This window comes from Panthera pardus, unplaced genomic scaffold, assembly GCF_024362965.1.
Source record: "Panthera pardus isolate Hobbes unplaced genomic scaffold, ASM2436296v1 HiC_scaffold_17, whole genome shotgun sequence".
NCBI classification, from domain to species: Eukaryota; Metazoa; Chordata; class Mammalia; order Carnivora; family Felidae; genus Panthera; species Panthera pardus.
This window is the reverse complement of record NW_026526732.1, coordinates 148,473,656-148,500,034: the sequence shown is the minus strand read 5'-3', so window position 1 is coordinate 148,500,034 and position 26,379 is coordinate 148,473,656. Positions and strand designations below refer to the sequence as shown.

Sequence of the window (26,379 nt, the reverse complement as noted above, 5' to 3'; positions counted from 1 at the left end):
AGTTGCTGTTTTTAATTGTAATTGGGTTTATAGCTGCCATTTAATACTCCCTGTTAAAAAAAATCACAAACTGATGCTTCCCCTCAACAATGTATCATCCTTTATGAGGAGATACTTTAAAATACTAACACTCTAGGGATGCCTGGGAGGCTCAGTTGATTAAGCATCTGACTTCAGCTCAGGTCATGATCTCACCACTCCTGAGTTTGAGCCCCTCTTCGGGGGCTCTGTTGTGACAGTTCTGAGCCTGGAACCTGCTTCCAATTCTGTGTCTCCCTCTCTCTCCGACCCTCTCCTGCTTACGCTCTGTCTCTTTCTCTCAAAAATAAATAAACATTAAAAAATCTTTTTAAAACAATAGTAACATTCTGATAGTACCAGATACTATAGTTTACCTGCCTGAAATTGTTCTCATCTATCCCATCTAATATTTCTTTCTTTCCAAAGAAAATTATTTGCTCCCATCTTTCCAACGCATCAGGTGAGGCTAGCCCATCCCCAAAAGGATGAAGCATGATTTGTCTGAGCGTATCACCATAATCCTGTGGTCCTCTCAACATGTGGGAAGTAGGTCTACTGGGGACACCTGAAAAAGGTATAGGTCACCCTTGTAAAAGCATACAAGAGCAGTTCCCTTTTCCTGCCTTTGGAAATTATGAGATACAATGAAGCGTAAAGCTGCTGCAGGCATCCTACTACCATTTCAGGAACACTGACAAGTGGTGTGCGAAAGGAGATGAGGCACAAGTCCCAGAATCACTTGTGACACCACTGGCCTGATGAATTGACCAGTCTGGAGATGAAGTACCTTGGGTCTATCTGCTCTGTGAGACAAGTAGTTAAAGAAAAATAAGGTCAATTAGATTGGGTTTTGCCATTAGCAACACAAAGCATCTCCACTGAAATACTCCTGCCTTACATTTTAATTCTATATTATAATGTCACACCATAGGTCTCAGATAAAATGAGACAATTCACTTCTTCATCTTAGGGAACAAAACGAAAGTAAAGTTGCAACCCTGGGATCAACAGAACTTATCCCAACCATATAAATATTGCATACGTTACTGTTAGTTATTAACTTCCCAGGCAATGATAACCTGTTTCACACAAATAGTGCACAATATATGACTGAAATATACATAAACTTTGAGTTGGCTTGAAATTTATAGCTGTCTCTGATCGTGGAGAAATTGTGTCTGAGTTTCTATTACCTTGAAATAAACTTCTGAATCTGTTGTCTGCTCTTTAGGTTTAATTTACATTTGACACTGACCCTTCAGACAGACTATGATAACAGAACTCATCATCTACTTAAACAATTTCATTGCATTTCTCTGAAACCTTTCTAACTCTTTTATATTACTGAAGTCTATGAAATTTAACTATATATTGATTTATAATTATGATTCCACATTGTTTTATGCAAGAGACACAAATATTTGGTTTCCTTGTCTAGTTTGTTCCCCTCATACACTCTCTGTCACATTTCTTTCATTAAATTGGGTTCATTTGTATATATTGTGTAAAGTTTTATTACATAAAATATTGCCAATTCCTCACTATTAAATGAGAGGGGTGCCTGGGTGGCTCAGTCGGTTAAGCCTCCGTCTCTCGATTTCCACCCGGGTCATGTACTCATGGTTCATGAGTTTGAACCCTGCATCAGGCTTCACGTGAGCCTGTTAAGATTCTCTCTCTCTCTCTCTCTCTCTGATCCCCTGGTCCTCACTAAAGGCTCGCTCTAAAAGAAATTTTTGAAATTAAAAAACTATCAAATAAGACCCTTTCAGAAAAGTTCAGTTTTCATTCCTATTCCCTTCAATCTATTCCCTCGTGCCCAAGAGGCAAACATTTTTTAAAAGTCCTTTCATTGTCATATATAAAAAAGTAAATAGATTTAATAGATGATGGAGAAAGAGATAATGATAGATGGATGCAGATAAATTGAATTGATATAGCTATGTATTCCTATTCTCTTCCTTGATCCTATTACACAAAATGTTGTGTGTTGTACAAACTCTCCTTACCTGTACAGAAGTGGAGATTATTGTAAGCAAGGTTTTTTTTTTTTCTAGCTACATAGTATTTCACTGTTTGTATGCACATTAGAGTATTCATAATTTCCTTCTTTGTTTCCCAGCATTGCCTTGGATTTCTAAGATGAGATCCATACAGGATGTTCCCGTACAGACGATACATTTGCTTACAATCTGGAAGGCCTCAGACATACCTCTTCCCACTAGAGTTGTAGCTTGGTCCTGATGGTCTAAGGGGAAGAATGGGGAAGGATGTGTCTTAAGCCAAAGTGTCAGCATGCCACTGATGTTTATCTGAGACACAGAAAGTGATGGAAGTGTAGATACAGCCCACCGTCAGGCTAATGAAAGGGGTTTCCACAGGTTTAGAGACTTTAATATGAAAAATCAAGGAAAGGGGCACCTGGCTGTCTCAGTCAGTGGAGCATTCGACTCCTGATCTCAGGGTCATGAGTTTGAGCTCCACATTGGCCGTGGAGCCTACTTAAAAATAAAATGAAATAAAAATATGAAAAGTAAAATAAAAAATCTGGGAAAGGAAACAAAGTGAGTACAAAAATTTTGTGGGTGTCATATCATTATAAGTTAGTGGATTTCTGATATTTTTTTCCCCTCTCTTGTGCAAAGGGACTTCTGTGTTTGTCTTTGAGAACACACAGGTGTAGGACACCAGCATCATATGGGCCATGAAGCTCCATTTCCTAGCTCCTGAAAATATGCCTAATTACAGAATGGAAAAAGACCAAGTATAAAAGGACATGATACAAAGATACCTTCCAGATCCACATCTGACCCAAATTCTGGAATATAAATAAAAACCAATATTGTAATTTGTTGCAATCCTCCCTTTCTCCCTTTTTTTCACTACTTCTTTTCCTTGAAACTATATGAAATGGATGATTGTCACTCCATGTTTATTTGAGAAAAGCTGATAAAGACACATGAACAGAGGTGAGTTCCAGTGTAAAGGAGGCATTAAGGGCTGAATACACAGGGAGCTGGGAGAGAATGAAGATAAGGAACTGCAGTCAGTACTGGGGCTTCCAGGTCAAGGACGGGGTGGAGGGAGCCATCAGGGAGGACAGGTTCTGCAGGGTCACTAAACCCAGGGCAAACTAAATCCTGAGAAAACACTGTGTTTGTGGAAGCATTCGAGCCAAACAGGAAACATTTTCACTGTGTGAGGAAGCCTGAAAAGAAGGTTCTTCCTGGAGTGTCAGCATCTCCACTTCAGCTCAGGAGTCCTGCAGAAGACAGAGCAGAGTGTTGTTCCCAGACCCACCTCCACAAGCAGCTTCCTCTCCCCTCTCCCAGGGCCTCGTGTTAAAGCACCACAGTAAGAAAAAGAACATATTCTTTCTTAAGTATCCTGATCTAAAGCTATTTGCAATGCAGGCCTTTTAGTAAGTGGAGAGAAGAAGCTTCAGTTAACTGCCTGAGCAGAAGTCAGATCCAAAGTCTTTGACATTGTTTCTGTCTTTTCACCTCCACCATCTGTTCCAGGATAATCAACTCTATCTCTAAAGAGGGTCAAAGAGCATTACCTGTTGGCTGAAGTCCAGAGTGTCCTGGGAAAGAAAAGGGAAAACATACATTAACAGAGACACAGGTAAATCTGTCCCCACATACAAGGTCCCAACCCCAGACCCACCTAACACCACAACCCACATTGCATGATGCCAGCGGGATCAGAAAGGGAGAGATGTGGCCTGTGAAGTTTCTGTCACACAAATCTGTTGTGGCTTCATTAGCTTTCATAGCTCTTCCTGATTTGGCCCAGGACCCCAACCCAAGATATCCGTCTTGTTAACTTCTTTCTTATCTCTATAACCCATAACCTCTTATGCTGAAGCACAGTAACCATGGACCCTTGCTGTCTGGATATCTAGGAAATCTGAGGTCACATGGGGAAGGAAAGGCATCCTACAAGGCCACTGGTCCACAGGGAGTTTATGCGATCAAAGCTGTATTTCTCTCCCACAAGGTCTATAGGGAGGCCCAGCTACCAACAGGTGCCTTACCTTTCTGATTCCGGAAGTAGATGAACAGCCCCACCACCAGGAAGAGCAGACCCAGAACAAAGCCCCCGATTCCACTCAGCATCTTGCTCTGTGCAGATTCAGACTGAGCCCCTGAGAGAAGAAGCAGCTTTAGTGATTTTTACCCCAAATCCAACTCCCCTGCTGGAGACTCTGGATTGAGAACTTTGAGAATGAGGAATGAAGCCTGCCCTGGAAGAAATAGAGTAAGTGGCAATTTCTGGGGGGAAAAATTTAAATCCCATTTCATAGATACAAGGTTTAGGTATTGAACTTTTTAAATATCACAACTTTGACAAATCCACTACTTCAATATCTATGGATGAGGAGCTCCTTGAAGTTCAAGTAACTTGTGCAGGGTGACCAAGCTAATAAAAGGCAGAGCCAAGATTGTATTCCCCTCCTGCCCAGAAGGTCCCTATACAATGGAGGATGTGCCAGAAGCACAAAAGGCAAAGCAAAGTCCCCTCCCTGCTGGGTGAGGAACTTATGGGATCAGAAAGCTTCTCACTCCATTCCACGGTGATAGGGCTCGTGCGACTTGGATGCTCCACGTGGCAGGTGTAGACCTCTCCACTCTGAGGAACTGTTTCCAGCATCACCAGGGTCTGGAAGGTCCAGTCTCCATTACGGATCAGGCCTGTGGACACGACCCCAGTCTCCTCCTCCTGGCCATTCCGGAACCACTTGACCTCAATGTGGCCTGGATAGAAACCATTCACGGAGCAGACCAGGAGGTTGTGGTGCTGCAGGGGCTGCGTCTTCGAGGGAAACACGGTCACTGTCGGCTCAACTAGAAGACAAGTGGTAGCGGGACTAAGTGAGGACGACAGAGTGAGTCTCCCTGGCTGGCTGCCCTCCTGCCTCCGGTCTCTGGTCCCAGGCTGCATCTCGTGCAGGCCTCCCTCAAAGCTGGCCACGTGGCCAAGTACCAGCCAGTCTCATGAGTCTTGAATTCAATCCTGACAGTACAGGTCCATTAAGTTTGAGACATGTTGTGGGAATTTGTGGGGTTTATTTTTCATGGTGTGAAGCAGTTACTCCTTTTTGAATTGAAGTGTTTACACATTTTGCAAGGCATACAGTGTATCAGTTAAAAGCATGATTTCTGGAACAGGCTGCCTGGGTTCAAATACAGAGTCTCCTACCTAGTGATTGATCCTGGGAGAAGATGACATTCCTCTGCACTCAGCTTTCTCCTCTATCAAGGGGGATAGTAACACTTACCTCTTAAGGTTCTGTGAGGATTAATGCACCTAAAGTATGTAAAGTGATAATTGGATTTTAGCCTTCAGTATGTTTTAACTACTTATTATCCTTGTTTAATTAGAGAGAAAATATGATTTAAAGCAGTCTGGGTAAATTGGAGAACAGCTTGAGGTTGATGGGGAAATAGACTATAAATCCTGAGAATGTTACAATTACACCTGAGAACACCCCAGAAATTGTTCTCCCCTGGGAAGCAGGAAAGACAGAGGTGATACTCTAGCCTATTTGTTTAATTTCAAAAACAGTGTGAGTCCTGAAAGATCGGGAAAGGAATGAGGAAACTCATTGATTTTAAAAAGTTCTCATAATTGCACTCAGGTGATCAATCCTTCTTCTTTGCGGTATAAAAAATTATTATTATTGGAATTGTTATCATTTTATAATTGCTTCCCTTTGAAAGCTGACATTTGAGTTCAAGGCACAGTTAATTCCTAGCATGAAAAGTAGTAAGCAGAAGCAAATATAAGCCACAGACTAGAGAAAATGCTGAATCAACTATCAACAAAACATTAATAATCTTATGCATAGAAAACACCTAAAATCACTGAGAAAAATACCAGAATCCCCGAGATAATAGTAGATAATTTTTACATCGGTAACAACAATTAGCCAATAGATATGTAAAAAAAAAAATCCAAGGACCTTAAAAGCAAAGAAATATACATTAAAAATAAAAAAGATATAAAATTTCAACCGAGTATTTGCAATATTGGGAAAAAAAGATCTAACAAAGGGGAATGTGAGGTGAATTGTTACAACTATATAAAGAAATAATATGCAACTCCTTAAATACTTTCATCATTATAAAAACAGTAACATCAATACATTTAGTAACAAAATTATAATTAAGATACCTGGTTTCACAATCATTTCAAGAATGTAAGAATACATACTCTAAGAGAACAAAGAGCGGGAAGTTGAGACCTAAAAGAAGCCCCAGAAATATCAGGAGGGTTTGGGGAGCCTGGGTGGCTCAGTCAGTTAAGGGTCCCACTTGGCTCAGGTCATGATCTGGCAGTTTCTGGGTTCGAATCCCTGGGCAGGCTCTGGGCGACAGCTCAGAACCTGGAGCCTCCTTGGGATTCTGTACCTCCCTCTTTCTCTCTGCTCCTCCCCGGCTTGCACTTTTTCTATCTCACCCTCTGCTCTTCCCCCATTCCCACTCTGTCTTACTGGATCTCTCTCTCAAAAATTAACATTAAAAAAAATAGAAATATCAGAGGGACCTCAGAAATCCCCCCAAATCTTCAACAATTAGTCTGGCCATTTTTCTCACTGCAGTGGTAGCACATACAGACACAGGCACACGTATTTCAGGGGCTTCAGAAAAAGAAGGGTGAGTGTCAGGGACAGAAGGTGACAGGCCTCCTCACATCTCCCCAATCTCTTAACTTTCCCCTCCCCTACCATCCCCTAAGCCTTCACCCCAACCAGGACACCCTCCACTTCCCTCCCCAGGTCTCCAACCACCTGCCCAGTGTGCCCTCCAGCTGGAGCTCCTGAGCCCCCCTCACCTCTGCCTCAGGGGCCACCAAGGATGCCCGATGTCCCCTCCTGTTGCCTCCCCCACACCCACTCTCTCCACACGCACTGCCCCCCCTTCCCACACACTCATTCTCTGTCCCCCTCACATCACAGGGCACCCCTCCCACACTGTCCCCACAGCCACCCAAGGAAACACGACACTGTCCCCACAGTCACTCATGGACACAACCACGCCCTCCCCAGAGTCACAAAACATGGTCCCCACAGCCACACACGGACTCACCACACTGTCCCCACAGTCACACATGGACGCAATCACACTGTCCCCACAGTCACAAATAGACACAACCACGCTCTCCGCAGAGTCACACAGAGACTCAGCCACACTGTCCCCAGTCACACATGGACACAACCACACCTTCCCCACAGTCACAAAACATGGTCCCCACAGCCACACAAGGACACAACCACGCTGTCCCCACAGTCATAAAGGCACACCACACTCCCTGACGTCGCACTCTCGCAGGGATCCCCGTGACGTGCTCTTGCTCAACACCCTGTAGGCTCACTGGGACCCAGTCTCTCTCTCACAGTCGCCCACGCGCAGCCCCGGCCGCCCCAGCCCCCCTGCCCCGCTCACCTCGCCGCTGCACCGTGAAGCTCTCACCAACACCGTAGTTGTGTCTGCAGTACCAGTCCACAGCTGTCCGCTCTTGCTCCAGGAAGTCCTTCTGCCCGTTCCAGTGTTTGGCAGTGGGCCGCCCCAGCTCCGTCACCGCCCGGAACTCCCCCACTTCGCTGTCGAAGCGAGCTAACTCCTCCCGGTTATAGAAAAATCTGGCCAGGAATCGCACCCGCTCCGTCCCGTTGGTGAAATGGCACTCAGACTTCCAGATGACTAAGAAATGTGCTGTGGGGACAGGGCGACGCGGTCACACAGGGGCTCCTGGAAGACACTGTCGCCGCCACCCCTCGGGGCTCCACCCGCACCGCCAAACCACCAGCACCCATGGCTCTTCTCTCCTCTGCCGGTGGGGGCGGGGGGAGGCGGGGAGGTGACCCCTCTTCTGGGAGCCTCTCCGGGTCACTGGGTTCTGGTTCAGAGGCAGACCTCCCAGCCTGAGGATTTGCCCCTCACCGCCTCCTCCTGGACGCCTCCCCCCGGCAGACACCCACCTCCCTCCTCGCCTCCCACAGCCCTTTCCTGGCCTGACACACGTCCCACCTGCGTCCCCCTCCCCCACCCCCACCCAACACTTGGTCTGGGCTGAGCTGACTCAGGCCCCTGCGAACCCAGAGAAGGGAAACACCCCCACATCCCCTCCACTCTCGGGTTAAAATTTATGGAAAGTGATGGACAAAACCCAGCCAGGCAGGGCTTTATTTACCTGGGGGGAGAAATGTCACAAGACAAGCCTGCAGTTCTAGAGCAGAGGATAACTGGGTGATCTGAGTTTCCTTAGGGTGCCAGACAGGTGGTCTCAAGGGGGATGTTTAGGATGTGACAGGAAGGAGTAACTAGATGTGAACTAGTGGGCGTGTGTGTGTTTGATAATTCAGGGAAAGGTAATACAATGTGCAAAATCTTGAAAGAATTGATGAACTTCCTCAACAAAATGGAAAAAGAGAGTTCACTGAAGCACAATGGGACAAAGGAAGGCAAAAGGTTAGACTGGAGAAATCACGTGGAGGTGGCAGTAAAAGCCTTACAGGTGATGTTGGGATTTTGACTTCATACTACACGTAATGGGAAACTACTGAAGAGTTTTAAGGACATTAAAACCATGACTGCACTACAGTTCCTCAAGTCCTTACCTGGAATTTTCAAACTCCAGAAACCTAGGAAACCAGGTCTTTTTACAAGTTTTGATGCCAAACTCTTTTGCCAAATCTAACCTGATGAGATAAAGGGTCAAACATGTCAGACCTCTTATTGGTCAGTCAGTCACAAGGGCTTCTGGAGTTTCAATATATAAACACACACACATCATAATATATGTACATACATGCATATGCATACATATGTATACACACATATACATACATGACACATAAACATACATGTATGTATATATTTTGATGTTTTATTTTCTGTTTAATTGAACTAAGAAAAATTTTTTATTCAAGTGGAATTGACATGAACATTTTAAAAATAGTTTAAAAATACCTGTACCTTTAAAAATGAGACAAATAAAAGGAGCTCTTGACATTATCAACAGAACAGAATGTAGCATTACTGCACAAGTTTGATACATTTTACAGAAAAATACTTGTGACAGTCACAATTGATGACTCATAAGGCAAGCTGTTGAAAGTTAACAGAGATGCTGATGATCAAGAAATCATGAAATCTTATAAAACATTGCATAAGGCAAAGAATAAAAGATGAAGATCTCGAGCTTGCATTGACTGAGTGGGCTCAGCGAGAAAGTGTTCAATCTATGAACTGTTGATCTTATTATTTTTTCTAATGAAATAAGCTAAATTACACCACAAAGACCTGAATTGGAAGGTAAGTGTGTGTATAAAGGGTAAGTCTAGAGGTTTTAGAAGCAGCAGAGTATAAACCAGTGTTTCCAACATCAGTACTCTTGACATCTTGGACGAGATATTTTTTGTGGGAAGCCTGTTCTGTACGTTGTAGATTGTTTACTAGCATCATTAGCCTCTACCTAGCAGATGTCAGAAAAAAGCACCAAGTGACTACCAAAAATGGCTCCAGACATTGCCAAATGTTCCCTGAAGTCCCCATATGAGAACCACTGTTACACCACTTGAAAAATCTGTGGTAAAAAAGCCAATGTTAATTCTACGTCAGCTGAGAATTACACTGAAAAATTTGCCAATATTATATCTGGTAAAAAAAAAAAAAAAAAAAAAAAACCTTTGATACTGAACAAATTTATTTTTCTGGAAAAATGGCTCTTCACTGAGACCAGATTCTGAAAAAAAAAATTCATACTGCCTAACAAGAGAGTATCAAAAGTTACTATGAATTCCAACCAAAAGATGATTGCTCTTGGGTGTGCTAATGCTTCAGGCTTACCCAAATCAAAGTGGGCAGACACTGGAAAAAGCCAAAATCCAGGATGCCTGGAACGGACAAATATTATACTTGTGCATTAGTTTTCAAAAAAGATAATACGGATAACCAGATACATATTTTATTTGGTTCAAAACCACTTTGTATCAATGGGCTTCGTTCATGAGAGGCAAGCTGGACTGGGAGAAACCTGGAAATTAATTGTCCCTGTATAATTGTTCCACATACTGTACTCCTCAAATTCTTATAAAAATTAAAGCTTTGGCTTCTAATTCTCCCCCTGCCCCACCACCAAGTATGACATCTATGTTGCAATCTTTGAACAAGGAATTTTCTCATCCCATGAAGATCAAGTATAAAAAATTTTAAACTCTGTTCTTGATGCAGTTTACAGAGGCCTATGAATCCACATCTTCTGAAATAAGTTAATGGCTTGTGTTATGACAAAGCTAATGTTTAATAAACCAACCTGAAAAACTGCCTAGCAAGACTTTGGGCTACATCCGAGTTTGCAAATGAACTACCAGTTGAAGACATGAAAACTGTCATGTGATGAATGAGAAAATATTATATGACACTTCAATGTATGTAAAAGTTTATCTAAATAAGTCCAAGGAATAAGATGTACACCCGAGATGAGCACCAGGTAGCGTATAGAAGTGCGGAATCACTACACTGTACATCTGAAACTAACATTACGCTGTATGCTAACCAAATGGAAGGTAAATAATAACTTTAAAAGATATTCTCTGGCTAAATGTATACCTATAATCTTAAACAATCAAACAAACAAATAAGTCAAAGGTGCTGATCCGAAAATACTGAGCACTGATGATGGGGTCACACGGGGCATTCCCTGAGTGATGGAAACATGGTAGTGGTGACTGAGAGCACTCCCCAACTTGCTCCCTACACTCCAGCTTCTCCAGCCTTCCTTCTGTCCATTGCACTCAGCAAACATCTTCCCGCACTTGACCTTTATCCTATTTTCTCCCCCTACAACTCTTGTCCTGTACATCCTTCATTTGGCTGGCTTCTGTCACCAGTCATATCTCAACTCAATGTCACTTCCTCAGGGAGAGCTCCCTACACACTTGAACTGAAGTCAGGTGCATCCAATTCTCTCTGTTTCACAAACCATGTGTATTATTTTTCAGCGTACTTATTGTTGTCAGAATTTTTGTTGTTATTGTTAAATGTTTATCGGGCTTTCTCCTCTGTCATTACATAAAATCCATGATGGTAATGATCTTTAGCCTATTCAAATAGAATTCACTGAGCCCAGAACAGAGCCTAGTACATCATAGCTGCTCAGAGAAATGTCTGTGATACAATGGATGAACACAGGGCTCCGAGAATCAGTCATTGTGAGGATCCTGGAAAGCAAGAAGGGGCTCAGGTCCAACATTCTTTTACTCTGATGATACATTATATCTCCTCCACTTCCTGTGAGAAATTCACACAAACTACCTCATTCTCCTTCTGTTGGAAAAAATATCACAGATAAGGAAAAGGTGATTTTAAGACAAAAGAAAAATCTCATTAAGTTTCAGCTCATCCTGTAGATCTGTGATAGTGCTGAGGTCTCTGTATACACGGGGGATTCACAGTAATGGTGACAACATGGCTCGGGAAAGAATAGGAACTGGAAGTGGAGGCAACCCAACATGGCTATTAAGGAAAAACAGAAAACATGAGGAATAAACCTATGCCATCTGGGGACATCACCTCAGTCAGCCAATATATTCCCTTGACTTGCATATTGGCTTTAAGTCCTATGAAATGTAAACACCTTCACTCACTCTGTACTCTGCTCAGGGTAGATAGTTGGAACCATATGAAATTCCTGATGTTGACTATTTTTGACTTACAAAGCCATAATTGCATATCATTTATCCTATACTAGTTGAATCCCTATCTGTGGGCTCAGGCCACAGAACAGAAAGATGCAGGAGAAACGGACACCATAGAAAGGTTCAACATAGATTCATAAAGAAAAATTAACTTGTGCCGGGTTCTCAGAAGATATCTTAAGTTCTTTAAGACTCCAAAGAACATCCCATACGTGCTTCTCATCTAAAATGTCATTTCAGGGGCGCCTGGGTGGCGCAGTCGGTTAAGCGTCCGACTTCAGCCAGGTCACGATCTCGCGGTCCGTGAGTTCGAGCCCCGCGTCAGGCTCTGGGCTGATGGCTCGGAGCCTGGAGCCTGTTTCCGATTCTGTGTCTCCCTCTCTCTCTGCCCCTCCCCCGTTCATGCTCTGTCTCTCTCTGTCCCAAAAATAAATAAAAAACGTTGAAAAAAAATTAAAAAAAAATAAATAAATAAAATGTCATTTCAAGTACTAAGGATCTCTGCTGTACCTCCAGGGTGAGAAATAGAGATAAAACTAGCCCCAACTTTGGTCAGAGAACCTTCAGTCCAGGGATAAAGGCCTTGTAAACTTTGAGGTGCAGGAGAAAGGAAAGGAGATAATGGGAGAGAACCCTTGATACAGCCTCGCATATTACAGAGAGGCACCAACATAACTAATCCTGTGAAGACCTAACACAGGGTCTTCTAGGAGACACCTTTCTAATTCCTTTTGACTCTCTGTCTAATTTTCTGAGAAACTTTCTTATTTTCTAGCATAACTCAACATTATAAAGGGAACCGCTTGATGGGAATTAATTTGAAATCATTATTTCTGAATCTTCTCAAGACCCTGAGGGAATAAAACTCAAACCTGGAGAGTTTTGACTAGGGAAGAGTTGAGAAGAAATGGCCTCTATATGTGGAGGCCCCTTACACAGCTCTTATAGAGAGGGCAAGCATTCAGCCCCCTTTTGTTTTGGATAGAATTGGGGATCTATATGATAAAGGTGGGCCATCATTAAAGAAAATGTCACAATTTTCTAAGGCACATGGCATGGACACAGTGGCAAAACTAATTTCTTTCTTTCCTCCCACTCCATAATAGCTCACAACCCAGGAGTGCACTTACATGAGGTGTCCCTGGCCCAAGCCAGGGGAGGGCTCAGCACCATCAATATCAACATCAGAGCTGTCATCCAGGAGCCTCCCTGGAAACACAAGCACACCATGCTGGAGAACAGAGAGGACAGGGGGCAGGGGAACAGGCAAGTCTCAGTCAGTGAGAACTAAGACCCTCCTTTAGCCCCCTCCTAAATAATACCAAGCAAGGAATTTGTTTCTCTGCTCCTGGATTGGGTAATCTAGGTTTGACAACCAATCCGCATCACAGATGTACTGCATCATCAGTTGCTGGTCAGAGATTCAGTATCAAGAGCCTCTTCTGAAACTCTGATTTCCTTCATTGGAAGGATTATTTTAATTTAGTACTTAAAAGGTTTGATCCAATATATGTGAAACATTTGACTGGGACCCTATTGTAAGCCAGCTCTATGCTGAGCAGTGATGTGCACAAAAGTTTGAGTCTTTAGGAGTATTCATGCCTCTCCCGTGAAGACAGAATAGTTTTGACGCTAGTTTGTGTGAGTGTTTTAGAAGCTGAGTGAGTGGAGGGAAGATGATTGTTAATCAAAACATCCGGACCTTTTTGCACCATCACATAGTGTAGATTTGGGGAAATTAACCTTGAAATGAAGGCTTTCTGGTACTGCAGACTTTCTGGTACTTGGATACTGGAAAGTGGTATGATTCTCTGGACTGCTCAAGCAAGGAGCAGCATCCCCTGGTAACTGATGATATGACAGAATTCTAGCTATTAATTGGAGAGTATTGTCTGTATCTCTTTAGAGGTAGGGAGATCTCTGATAAACTAAGAGTCATTGGAATTTAGTCATTAACTTCCCCTGAGTAAAAGGGTTTTTCAAGTTTGTCTGCTGATGCTGTCATTGAGTTTGAGGCACCTCCAGAATATGCAGAGAAAGGGGCTTAGAGAACATGATCTGTGTGGAATGAAGGGTCTTGGAAAATCCTTTGTATAGCACTTAAGCTAAAAAAGTGATAACACCAACTGTCCAAATCAAAGTATGCAGGGGGCTGAGACATTGATAAAGGACTCAAAGTCAGCCTTTAGCATAAAAGCTCTGCCTTAGAATAATGAATATTTTATGTGAAAATGTGTTCAGTCCATAGCTTTGCATCCCACTCTGATCTCCTCAAATTATTGGGGTTATGTCCCTTTTTTATGTACCTTCTCTTGCTTTATGCTAAGGAGACATAAAAGAAGCTGGTGCTAATGAATACATTACAGAGCATCCAGGAAAGAAAACACAATGGAAATACTATGAATAACATCCTTTGACGTAACCATATAGTTTTAAGCATATGTTTCTACTTTTATATAATTATTATGCATTGTATTAACAGAAGTGTAATATCTCAGATTCAATAGGATTTTAAAGGACAACTATCTACCTAAAGTTCTGCAATAATTCACAATCTTCCACAGTCTGATAAGCAGCCCATGTTTATGGACTAGTGCCAGAGAACTCACCATGTTGCAATAAATGTAACTAATGATTACTGAGCAAATTTTGAACATTTTATTTTGTACCCAGAATTATACAAGGGCTTTTTATACAGCATATTTATATTTAACTCTCACATCATCTCAGTGATTTGAATACCCTTTGTATCCCTTCAGATGCAGAGAATAAAATGATGGGTGTATGTTAAACAACTTTGGCAAGGACACACGGCCAGTAAATGGTGCACTCCTTATGGAGCCAAGTTATATGTGAGTCCAGTCTCCAGAAGCCTAGCCATTACATCACACACCACCTCACATTCACTTTCTGAATAGAATACTGTCCATTGTGTTGAAACTATTCTTGTCATGGTTGTGTATAGCAATTCAACTACTCTTGTCAAAGAATGACAGCATTTTATATAAACTGATTAGTTACCGTGTAGTAGTAACTCTAGTTCCTCCAGAAGTAGATGTTCTTTAATCTCCAAGTATTCATGGTCTTTCCAGTTTTTTCTGGTGGCTAATTTCATTTCTCAGAGCCTTGTGGCCTGAAAATATGCATAGCGTTGTGGTCTCAATCTTTTTTGTACTTGTTGAGGGCTGATTTGTGACCAGTATGTGATCCATTCTGGAGATTGTTCCATGTGAACTCGAGAAAATGTGCCGCTTAGGATGACATGTTCTGAGTCTACCTGTTGAGCCCATGCAGCCTAGTATGTCACTGAAAGCCATTGGTTCACTGTTGATTTTCTGCTTAGATTTTCTGTCCATTGGGTAAATGGGGTGTTAAAGTTCCTACTATTATGGTATTTTTATGAATGAGTTTCATGTTTATGATTCATTGATTTAAGTATTTGGGTGTTCTCAAGTTAGGGGCATAAATATTTATAATTATTAGATCTTCTTTTTGGATAGATCCCTTAAATATGATATAATGCCCTTCTTCATCTTTTGTTACAGTCTGAGTTTTAAAATATAAATTGTCTGATATAAGTATGGCTACTCTGGTTTTCTTTTGACATCCATGAGCATGATAGATGGTTCTTCATCCCCTCACTTTCAATCTGCAGTTGTCTTTAGGTCTAAAATGAGTCTCTTATAGGCAGCATATCGTTGGGTCTTGTTTTTTGTTTTTTTTTATCCTATCTAATATCCTATACCTTTTGATTGGAGCATTTAGTCCATTTAGTTTGAGAGTGATTATTGAAAGATATTAATTAAGTGCCATCATGTTGCCTATAGAGTGTCTTTGATGTTGTTCTTTCTAGTCTTTGTTGCTTTTGGTCATTTTGTTTTGTTTTTCTTTTTCTCCAAAGAGTGCCCTTAAAATTTGTTGCAAAGCTGGTTCAGTGGTCATGAACCCCTTTAGTTTTGGTGTGTCTGGGAAACTCTTTATCTCTCCTTCTATTTTGAATAACAGCCTTGCTGGTAAAGAATCTTGGTTGTGTATTTTTCCAATACAGCAAGTTGAATATATCCTGCCACTCCCTTCTGGCCTTCCAAGTCTCTGTGGACAGATCTGCTGTGAACCTGATCTTTCTTCCCTTGTAGGATAGGGACTTTCTTCCCATGCTGCTTTCAAGATTCCTTCCTTGTCTGTATTTTGTGAATTTGACCATGATATACTTTACTGATGGTTGGCTTTTGTTGAGTTTAATGGAAGTTCTCTGTGCTTCTGGGATTTTGATGTCTGTGTACTTCCCCAGGTTAGGAAAGTTTTAAGCTATAATTTGCTCACATAAACCTTCTTCACCTTTTTCTATCTCTTCATCTTCTGGGACTCTTTTGGTAGGAATATTATTCTGTTGAATAACTCATTGAGTTCTCTAAGTATTGTATTATGATCTTTTGCATTTTATTTCTCTCTTTTTCTGCTTCATTATTTTCCATAGTTTTATCCTCTATATCACTGATTCACTGCTCTATTTTGTCCATCGTCCAAGTAGAAGTAGTTCTACACGGGGAAACAGGAAAGACAGAGGTAATTCTCTAGCTCTATGAGCTGAGTCCTAACCACAACACGAATCCTGAAGGAGAGGGAAAGGAGCAAGGAAACTTATTTTAAAAAGTTCTCGTTACTGCACTCGACTGATCAATCCTTCTTGCGGAACTAAAATATCTCTTATTGGAATCGTTATCATTTCATTGTGGTTTGCCTTTTATTTTTATCTTTTTATTATTAAAAATTTTGGATAGTTATTCATTTATTTTGAGAGAGAGAAAAGAATTAGGGAAGGGGCAGAGAAAGAGAGAGAGAGAGAGAGAGAGAATCCCAAGCAGGACCCGCACAGAATTCGTTGCAGGGCTAACACCCACAAGCCATGAGATCTTGACCTGAGCTGAAACTGAGAGCATGACACTCAACAGACTGAACCACCCAGGTGCCTCATCTTATTTTCTTTCTTTTAAAGCTGACATTTGGGGCACCTGGGTGGCACAGTCGGTTAAGCGTCCGACTTCAGCCAGGTCACAATCTCGCGGTCCATGAGTTCGAGCCCCGCGTCAGGCTCTGGGCAGATGGCTCGGAGCCTGGAGCCTATTTCCGATTCTGTGTCTCCCTCTCTCTCTGCCCCTCCCCCGTTCATGCTCTGTCTCTCTCTGTCCCAAAAATAAATAAAACACGTTGAAAAAAGAAAAAAAAAAGCTGACATTTGAGTTCAGGGCAGGTTCTGAGGCTCATTAATAGGTATCCATATTGTCTAAGACAATCTTGACACTACAGTCTCAATAAATACACTTACTGTTCCTATCAAAGGAGAAATATGGGCCAAAATTTTTTATCATACCATAAAATGGTAGATTTAAGATTCATGAGAAGTCATTGCTAACCATTTGTAGCATATTTCATTAAAAAAAAAGTTTACATTCCTAGCGTAAGTAATAAGCAGAATCAACATATAAAGTAGAAATCAGAGAAAATGCTGAATCAAATATCAGCAAAGGAATAAAAATCTTATGTATAGAGAATACCTAAAATCACTGAGAAAAACACCAGGCCACAGAGATAATGGAAAGTATATTATTTCGGAGCTGGAACAACAATTAGTCAGTAAATATGTGGAAAAAAGTTCAAGAACCTTAGAAATCAAAGGAATATGAATTATAAATAAAAAACATAAATTTTCAACTGACTCTGTCAACATTCAAAAAAGATCTAAAAATGGGAATGTGAGGTGAATTGTTATAACTATAGAAAGAAATCATGTGCAACTCCTTAAATAACCTTATCATTACTTCAAGAACATAAGAATACATACACTAAGAAAAAAAGCAACAAGTTGAGACATTAAGTCTCAGATAGATCAGAGGGGCCTCAGATGTCACCCCAACCTGTCAAAAAATAGTCTGACATTGTTTCTCTCTCAAAAGGTCACACACACACACACACACACACACACACACAGACACAGGCACAGTTATTTCAGGGGATTCAGAATGAAGAAGGGTGAGGGGCAGGAAGAGAGGGTGACCACATGCTCACACTCACACGATCACACCACACTCTCCCCACATCACACATGGACACACCACACTTTTCCTGGAAACAAGCTCTCATAGGGCCCCTCCTGACTTGTACTGGATCACGACCCTGCATGCTAGTCCTGGACAGACTCTCAGTCTCTGTCTCTCTCTCTGTCTCTCACTCCGTCTCTGTCTCTCTCGCCCATCCCACACACGCACAAACACACACATGCCCACACACACCCCACCCCTATCAGCCCCCTATCACACATTCACCCGCTCTACACAGTGAAGCTCTCAACAACCCCTTAGTTGTGTCTGCAGAGACTGTCCGCTGCGGCCTTCGACCTATCCATGAGGTCCTTGTGCTGGGTCCAGTGCTCAGTGTCAAGCCTCCCCTGTTCTGTCACCACCTCCCCTGCTCTGTACTCCCCCACATCGCTGTCGAAGTGCACGTTCTCTTCCTGGTTAGAGATGTATCTGACCAGGAGCCACACCCTCTCCTCCCACTGGAGTAATGACACTAGGCCTTAAATTGCTACATGTAATGTGCTGTGGGGACAGGGGCGATCCGGTCATCCCGTGGGCTCCTGGAAGACACTGATGGAGGTATGCCTCAGGAGCTCCACCCGCACCCCAAAACCACCTACACCCACGGCTCTTCTCTCCTCTGTGGGCAGGGAGTGGGGGAAGGTGACCCCTCTCCTGGGAGCCTGTCGGGGTCACTGGGTTCTGGGCTCAGAGGCTGACCTCCCAGCCTGACTGCACCAGGCATTTCCCTCTCACTGCCTCCTCCTACACTATCTCCTGACAGACACCCACCTCCCTCCTCTCCTCCCACAGCCCTTTACCTGGGCCTGAAACATGTCCCACCTGCTTACCCCCTCCGCCCCTCCAAACCAGCACTTGGCCTGGGCTGAGCTGTCTCAGGCCCTGCCCACACCTGAGAATCCAAAGAGGGGAAACAAACGCATCCCCTCCACTAGGAGAGCTTAAAATTTAGGGAAAGTGATGGACAAAACCCAACCAGGTAAGACTTTACATGGGGGTGAGAAACGTCACGAGACAAGTGTCCAGTTCTAGAGCAGAGGATATTTGGATGATCTGAGTTACCTTAGGGTGCCAGAGAGGTGGTCTCAAGAGTGATGTTTAGAATGTGACAGGAAGGAGTAAGTAGATGTGAGCTAGAGGGTGTGGGGGGGCGGGGTGGGGCGGTGAATTGGTGAACTTCCTCATGAAACCAGAGGAAAGAGTTTGTTGAGGCACACACAGTGAGAGGAAGGAGAGGGAAGTTTCGCCTAGAGAGATCACATGGAGGTGGCACTAAAAGCCTGTGGATGGTGGTAGCATTTGACTTTTATACTAAATTCAATGGGATGTGCCTGAAGACTGTTAAGGAGATTAAAACTATGATTGAAATACAGTTCCTCAGTCCTTTGCCTACATTTCCAAATCCAGAACCCTCAGAAAACCAGATCTTTTTAAAAATTTTGATGTGGAATCTATTTGGCAAATCTAAACTGGTGTGGTAACAGGCCAAACAAGTCAGAACTCTTATTGGTCAATCAGTGCCATATGCTTCTGTAGTTTCAATATGTATGTAATATATAGAAAGATATATGTAATACATGTGTGTATATATCTGAAAACATTACACACCATAATGCACTTACATGTGATGTACATACATACACACATATATACACACATATATGTGTATATTTTGATTTTTTTAAGTTTATTTATTTATTGGGAGAGATACAGAGAGCACGAGGAGGGGGAGAGGCAGAGAGAGAGGGAGAGAGAGAATCCCAGACAGGCTCTGCTTTGTCGTGCAGAAGCCATTGTGGGGTTCGAACCCATGAACAGTGAGATCATGAACTGAGCTGAACCAAGAGTAGGACTGCTTAACCAACCAACTGAGCCACCCAGGTGCCCTGATATTTTTGTTTTATGTTTAATAGAACTAAGGGAAAAATTTTATTCAAGTATAATTAACAAGAAAAACTTAGAACTAGGGAAAAAATTCCTCTGTGTTAAAAGTGAGACATACAAAAGAGAGCATCTGATATTATCAATAGAATAGAATATAGAATTATGGAGAAAGTTTGATACATTTTCCTGAAAATGTCCTATCGCAGTCACAATTTATGACTTATAAAGAAAAACAAGTTGTTGAAAATTATCAGAGATGCTGATAATCAAGATATCATGAAATATTGAAAAACATTGCATAAGGGAAAAAATAAAAACTAAAGTTCCTGGCTTACATTGATGAACGGGCTCAACAAGAAATTGGTGAATTTATACAACTTTTTAGTTTCTTATTTTTGTATTTACACAAACTAAAATTCAAAGACTTGAGTTGCAAGGTGAGTCTGTATATGAATTGTGAGTCTAGAATGTTTAGAAGCAACCCAGTATAAACCAGTGTTTTCAACCTCAGCACTGTTACCATTTGGGGGGCTTGTTTGTTTGTTTGAAACCATACCCAGTATATTTTCCAACCACAACGGTACAAAACTACAGATCAACAATAAAACAAACCTGGAAAATTTACAATGTAAACATTCGGTATTTATTTGTAAATATTAAACAACGCACTACTGCACAAGCAACTGACCAAATGAGAAATCAAACAGGAAACCAAAATACGTCTCAAAACAAAAGAAAAACTAAACACAAGTGCAATTTATGCTATCAATGTTTGTATTAAGGAAAAAAGTTCAGGTCTCTCCTCCAGCTATCCAAGCTGTTACAGGAAAGGAGGCTAAGGAGGCTGTCGTGAAGAAGCAGAGGCCAAGAAGGTGGACAAGACTGGCCCAAGAATTTTGTCATCAGACAGGAAATGCAGCCTAAAAGGGATCTCATTCATTGTGTCAAATGGCCCCACTACATCCAGCTGCAGCAGCAAAGGCATATTCTCCATAAACACCTACAAGTGCCTCCCATGATTAATCAGTTTGCCCAGACTTTGGACCACCAAACAACCACTCCACTGCTGAAGCTGGCCCACAAACACAGACCAGAGACAAAGAAAGTGAAGAAGCAGAGATTGTTGACCCAGGCTGAGAAGAAAGCTGCTGGCAAAGGGGATGTCCCCACTGAGAGGCTGCCTGTCCCTTGTGGTAGCCTTAATAGTGTCACCACCCTGGTGGAAAAACAAGAAGGCTTTGCTGGTAGTGATTGCATGAGATGTGGATCCCATAAAGCTGGTTGACTTCCTGCATTCCCTGTGTCATCAAGTTTGGGTTCCCTACTGCACTACTGTTCTTCAAGGAGAAGGCCAGGCTGGGGCATCAGGTCCACAGGAAGACCTGCACCACTGTTGCCTTCACACAGGTTAAGTTGGGAGACAAAGGAGCTCTGGTTCAGCTGATGGAAGGAATCAGGACCAATACAATGACAGGTATGCTGATATCTGCCATCACTGGGGAGGCAACATCCTGGGTCCAAAGCCAGTAGCTCACATTGCAAGGTGGAAAATGCAAAGGCTAAAATACTGATCACCAAACTGGGCTAAGTGTGCACTGTACAAAATTTTTTTTATATTTATTTATATTTTTGAGAGACAGAGAAAGACTGTGAGGGGGAGAGAGGTAGAGAGGAGATACAGAATCTGAAGCAGGCTCCAGAGACTTTGCAAGCTGTCAGCAGAGTCCAACATGGGGCTGGAACCCATGAACCGTGAGATCATGACCTGAGCTGAAGTCTGGCTCTCAACCAACGGAACCACCCAGGTGCCTTAAGTGTGCACTGCTTAAAAAATGTTGTTTTCTAGCCTGTATTGAAAGAAAGAATGAAAGAAAGAAAGAAAGAAAGAAAGAAAGAAAGAAAGAAAGAAAGAAAGAAAGAGAAAGAAAGAGAGGGAAAGAAAGAGAACGGAAGAGAGAAAGAGGAAAGAAAGAAAGAAAGAAAGAAAGAAAGAAAGAAAGAAAGAAATTAAGAAAGAGGAAAGAAAGAAAGAGAAAGAAAGAAGGAAAAAGAAAGAAAGAAAGAAAGAAAGAAAGAAAGAAGAAAAAGAAAGAAGGAAAGAAAGAAAGAAAGAAAGAAAGAAAGAAAGAAAGAAAGAAAGAGAAAGAAAGAAGGAAGGAAGAAAAGAGGGGCACCTAGGTGGCTCAGTCAATGAAGCGTTCGACTTTGGCTCAGGTCATGATTTCATGGTTTGTGGGTTCAAGCCCTGCGTCCAGCTATGTGCTGACAACTCAGAGCCTGAAGCCAGCTTTGGATTCTGTGTCTCCCTCTCCCTGCCCCTCCCCCACTTGTGCTGTGTCTCTCTCCCACTCTCTCAAAAATAAAGGAACACCACAAGGAACTAGAAAAAGGAGAAACTTGGGGGAATTTAGTAGAGGAAGGAAAAAACAAAGAAAAATCAGAAATAGAGACCAGAATACATAATAACTTAACATTGAAAGTAATGACTGGATTTTCAGGGAAAAAAAAAAATTAACAATGCTCTAACTACATTAACTAAGGAGAAAAAAGAGAAGACTCCAAAATGACAAATGTAATAGAATACCATATAATTAATCAATAGCTGTTGACATTTTGGAGAAGTTAATTCTTGTAGGAAGGCTGTTGTGCACATGGTAGGATGTCTATCAACATCGCTAGCCTCTACTCACTAGATATTAGATGAAACCCCAGCTATGAAAACCAACAAATGTCTCCATACATTGCCAAATTCCCCAGTGAGGGGTGTGTGTGGCAAATCTGTCCCCAAGGAAGAACCACTGTTTTAACATCTGAATGTATGTGGTGAAAAGGTGCTGTTAATAGTGAAGTAACTGAGTATTACATTGAAAAATTTGCCAATATGATATCTGATAAAAACTCTATACTGAGGAAATTTATTTATACTGGAAACTATCTCAGTACTAGGACCAGATTCCTAAAAAACCATCAGTACTGCCTAATAAGAGAGTGTCAAAAGCTGCTATGAATTCGAACCAAAAGATGACTGCTCTTGGCTGTGCTAATGCTTCAGGTTCACCCAAAACCAAGAGGGCAGTGATTGGAAAAAAAATGCAGGATGTCTGAACGTTGTATTTTACCCGTGTGTATTTTCTAAAAAGAAAATATGGATAACCAGATATATATTTTCTAACTGGCTCAGTCACCACTTTGTATCAGTGACTTACATTCCTGACAGGCAAGCTGGACTGTGAGAAAGCTGTAGTGTTCTATCCCTGGAGAGTTGTTCCTCATATTTCTCCTCCAAATGTGTTAGGAATTTGGCTTTGAATTTCCCCCAGTGTGACATCTGGGTTGAAATCTTATGACCAAGGAATTTTTGTCTCATCATAGCAGGTATAAACACTTATTTTTAAATGTTTGTTTGTTTGCTTGCTTGCTTGTTTATTTTTGAGAGAGAGAGAACATGCAGGAGAGGGGGAGAGAGAGAGGGAGACCGAGAATCACAAGCAGGCTCTGCACTATCAGCACAGAGCCTCACATGGGGCTCGAACTCATGAACCCTCAGATCATGACCGTGCCAAAATCAGGTCACACACTTGACCAACTGAGCTACACAGTCACCCCAGGAGTAAACAATTTTTAAATTCCATTCTATTACTGGTCACAGAGAGAAGCCTACAAATCCACAGCTTTCTCAAATAATCAGTTATAGTACCTGTTATGAAGCTAAGAATTAATCAATTTTAACAAATGTTTGGCACAGACTTGGGGCTATGTTCATGTTTGCATGAACTAGGAGACGAAGATTTTTAAAACTATCAGGTTGTTAATGAAAAGGAATTCATATCAAACTTCAACATAAGTAAAGGTTTATCAGATAAAAATCTAAATAAGTAAAAGCTCACTGAGCCCCACAAAGTACTGAGCGCCGACAATGAGGCCACGTGGGGCATTTCCTGAGTGATGGAAACATGCTAGTGGGCACTGAGAGCACTCCCCCACTTGCTCCCTACACTCCAGCATCTCCAGCCTTCCTTCTGTCCCTTACACTCAGCAAACATCTTGCCACAGTTTGGCCTTAATCCTGTTCTCTCTCCCTACAACACTTGTCGCTTAGATCCTTCACATGGCTGGCTTCTTTTCAGCAGTCACATCTCAACTCAATGTTCACTTTGGTGGCTAGAGCTCCCTACACACTTGACCTGAAGTCAGGTGAATCCAATTCTCTCTGTCACAATACACTTTTAGGGAATACTTATTGCTCTCTGAAATTTCTTTGTTAAATGTTTATTAAATTTTCGACTCTGTTATTAGGTAAGTTCTTAATGACTTTGATAGTAGGGGACTATTTATGTTGAAGTATAATTAACATACAGTGTTATATTAGTTTCAGTTGTATGATATAATCATTTCACCATTCTATATGTTACCCAGTGCTCATCACAATAAGTGTGCTCTTAACCCCCTTAATCTATTTACCAATCTCCCCAACCTCTCCCCTCTGGCAACCACCAGTTTCCCTCTGTATTAAAAGTCTGTCTTTTTGTTTGTCTCATTTTTAATTTGTTGGTTCATTTGTTTGGTTCTTAATTCCACGTATGGTGAAATTATACAGTATTTGTCTTTCTGTGTGTGACCAATTTCACATTTCATTTCTTATTGCTTTTGATTAATATTTGCTTGATATATCATTTTCCATGTTTTTACTTTCCTCTACCTATATTGCTGTAAGAGTAATAATTTCTTGAAAGAGTGAGTCAGGGTGCCTGGGTGGCTCAGTCAGTTAAGCATCTGATTCTTGATTTTGGCTCAGGTTAGGAACTCTTGATTCCTGAGATCAGGCCCTGCTTTAGGGCCTGCTTGGGATTTTCTCTCCTTCTCTTTCTCCTCTCCCCCACTTACTTGCATGCTCTCTCTCAATATAAACAAATAAACGTTAAAAATAAATAAATAAGTAAGTAAATAAATAAATAAATAAATAAATAAATAAATAAATAGTGGGTCATTATTTAACAATCTGTTAGTCTTTAAATTATTGAGTTAAACATTTGCACTTAGTGTAGTTATTGATATGTAAAACTTTAAGCCTGCCATTTTACTTTTTTTGTGTGGTTTGTTCCTTCTATTTTTGATTTTTATGTTTTCCTTCTTTTCTTTCTTCTTTCTTTCTTTTTTTTCCTTTCTTTCTTTCTTTCTTCTTTCTTTCTTTCTTCCTTTCTTTCTTTCCATCTTTTTTTCCTTCTGTCTTTCCTTCTTTGTTTCTTTCTTTCCTAATGAAAAGTATCTTTATTTGTATTTCAAGTAAGGAATATGCTTGCTTTTTTCCACCTCCTGTGAGTTACTTGAATATTTTTTAATTACATTGATTTATACCTAGTGCTTTTGAATAGCTCTGTATGTATAATTTTTATTGACTGCTCTAGGTCTGATATTTTATGTTCATTACTTACCACAGTTTAATGGTGTCTGCTTTTCACAAATTTTAATGAAGAAGAGACACTTTATCTTCTGTTAAGTCCCTTTAGTCTCCCACTTGTAAAACAGTTTCTTTAAATAGGTAGTCAATAAACGGTGGGAGTCAGATCAATGTTTTGATATTGGCAACTGTTGCAGACAATTTCTAAAACTCAAAGAAACAAGGAACATCTTTTATATTTGCCCATGTTTTTCTGTTTGTTGTTCTTGCTTTCCTGATACTTGAGTTCTCTTCTTGTGTCATTTCTTTCCCATTTAAAAAACACTTGCTTAAATCCTTTAGTAGGTGCTGTTGACAAATTCTTTGGGTTTTTCTTCATCCGAAATGTCTTGATTTCCCCTTCATTTCTGAAGGATATTTTCTCTGGATGTTGAGTTCTGGTTTGACAGTTTTTCAACACTTTACAAGTGTTGTGCCCCTTCCTTCTGGACTCCATGGTTTCTGATGAGAAATATGCTGTTCTTTGAGCTGTTGTTGCTGGGTAGATGAGGTATCCCTTCTCTTTGACTTCATGATTACTATTTGTCTTTAGTTTTCAGGAATTTTATTGTGATGTGTCTTGGTGTGTATTTCATTAGGTTTTGACACTGGAGAATACCTTTTAGCTGTGCATGCCTCCCTAACTGGCTGTCACAGGTGGGCAATCCTATACAGGAGAAGTCCACTGCTTGATGGCTTTTTTTTTTTTTTTGCATGTTTTACTCTGCAGCGTACTGACTATACAGAGTAATGCCGGGGAATCCTTGCTTAAATGATAATTTCCCAAAGAAACAGCCAGAGTCCTCCTGAATATTGGAGATCACTAAGCAGAACTGGTATGAGGGCCATAGATATATTTTCTGTCTGCTAATGTCCCACCAGAAGAGAGTTCCCTTTAATGGGTTTTAGACTTGAAGTGTGTTTACCGACTCTCAGCATGGATCCAGCTGCTAACTTAAGATGAAAGGGATCAGATTTTCCTAAAGTCCTATCACATTAATTAAGGGCCAGGACATACCAGTGGCAACTCAGGCCCAAGCAGGGGTTACCAAATAAAGATGCCAAGCAATGCCCTTGGAAGGAGAAAAGGCAAAGCTGCCTTACCTGAGCTGTGTGTGGGGGTAGCACTGGTCCTCATGTTCTAACTGGTAACAGGGACAACCTCCTTCATACAGGCACAGCTCCTCATAAAGGCAAGTGGTGTCAGGGCCTATGGCCCCTCTGCTATTCGC

At 41.5% G+C, this 26,379-nt stretch overlaps 2 protein-coding genes across 2 annotated transcripts; one reads left to right on the top strand and one right to left on the bottom strand.

Annotated features, from left to right (window-relative positions):
• Positions 1–2,936: 2,936 nt before the first annotated feature.
• On the bottom strand, positions 2,937–13,039 carry LOC128777752 (DLA class II histocompatibility antigen, DR-1 beta chain-like). Its single transcript, XM_053905162.1, has 6 exons — positions 12,859–13,039; positions 7,473–7,742; positions 4,590–4,871; positions 4,061–4,171; positions 3,584–3,607; positions 2,937–3,283 (listed from the first exon to the last, which is right to left on the bottom strand). The coding sequence occupies exons 1-6, from the start codon at positions 12,956–12,958 to the stop codon at positions 3,270–3,272; spliced, it is 801 nt and encodes a 266-aa protein (XP_053761137.1). The 5' UTR covers positions 12,959–13,039; the 3' UTR covers positions 2,937–3,269.
• Positions 13,040–17,473: 4,434 nt separating this feature from the next.
• Positions 17,474–21,298, top strand: LOC128777794 (60S ribosomal protein L7a-like). Its single transcript, XM_053905340.1, is given in 5 exon segments — positions 17,474–17,481; positions 18,065–18,289; positions 20,572–20,950; positions 21,168–21,246; positions 21,249–21,298. Coding segments are annotated over 5 exon segments (741 nt in total).
• Positions 21,299–26,379: the final 5,081 nt, after the last annotated feature.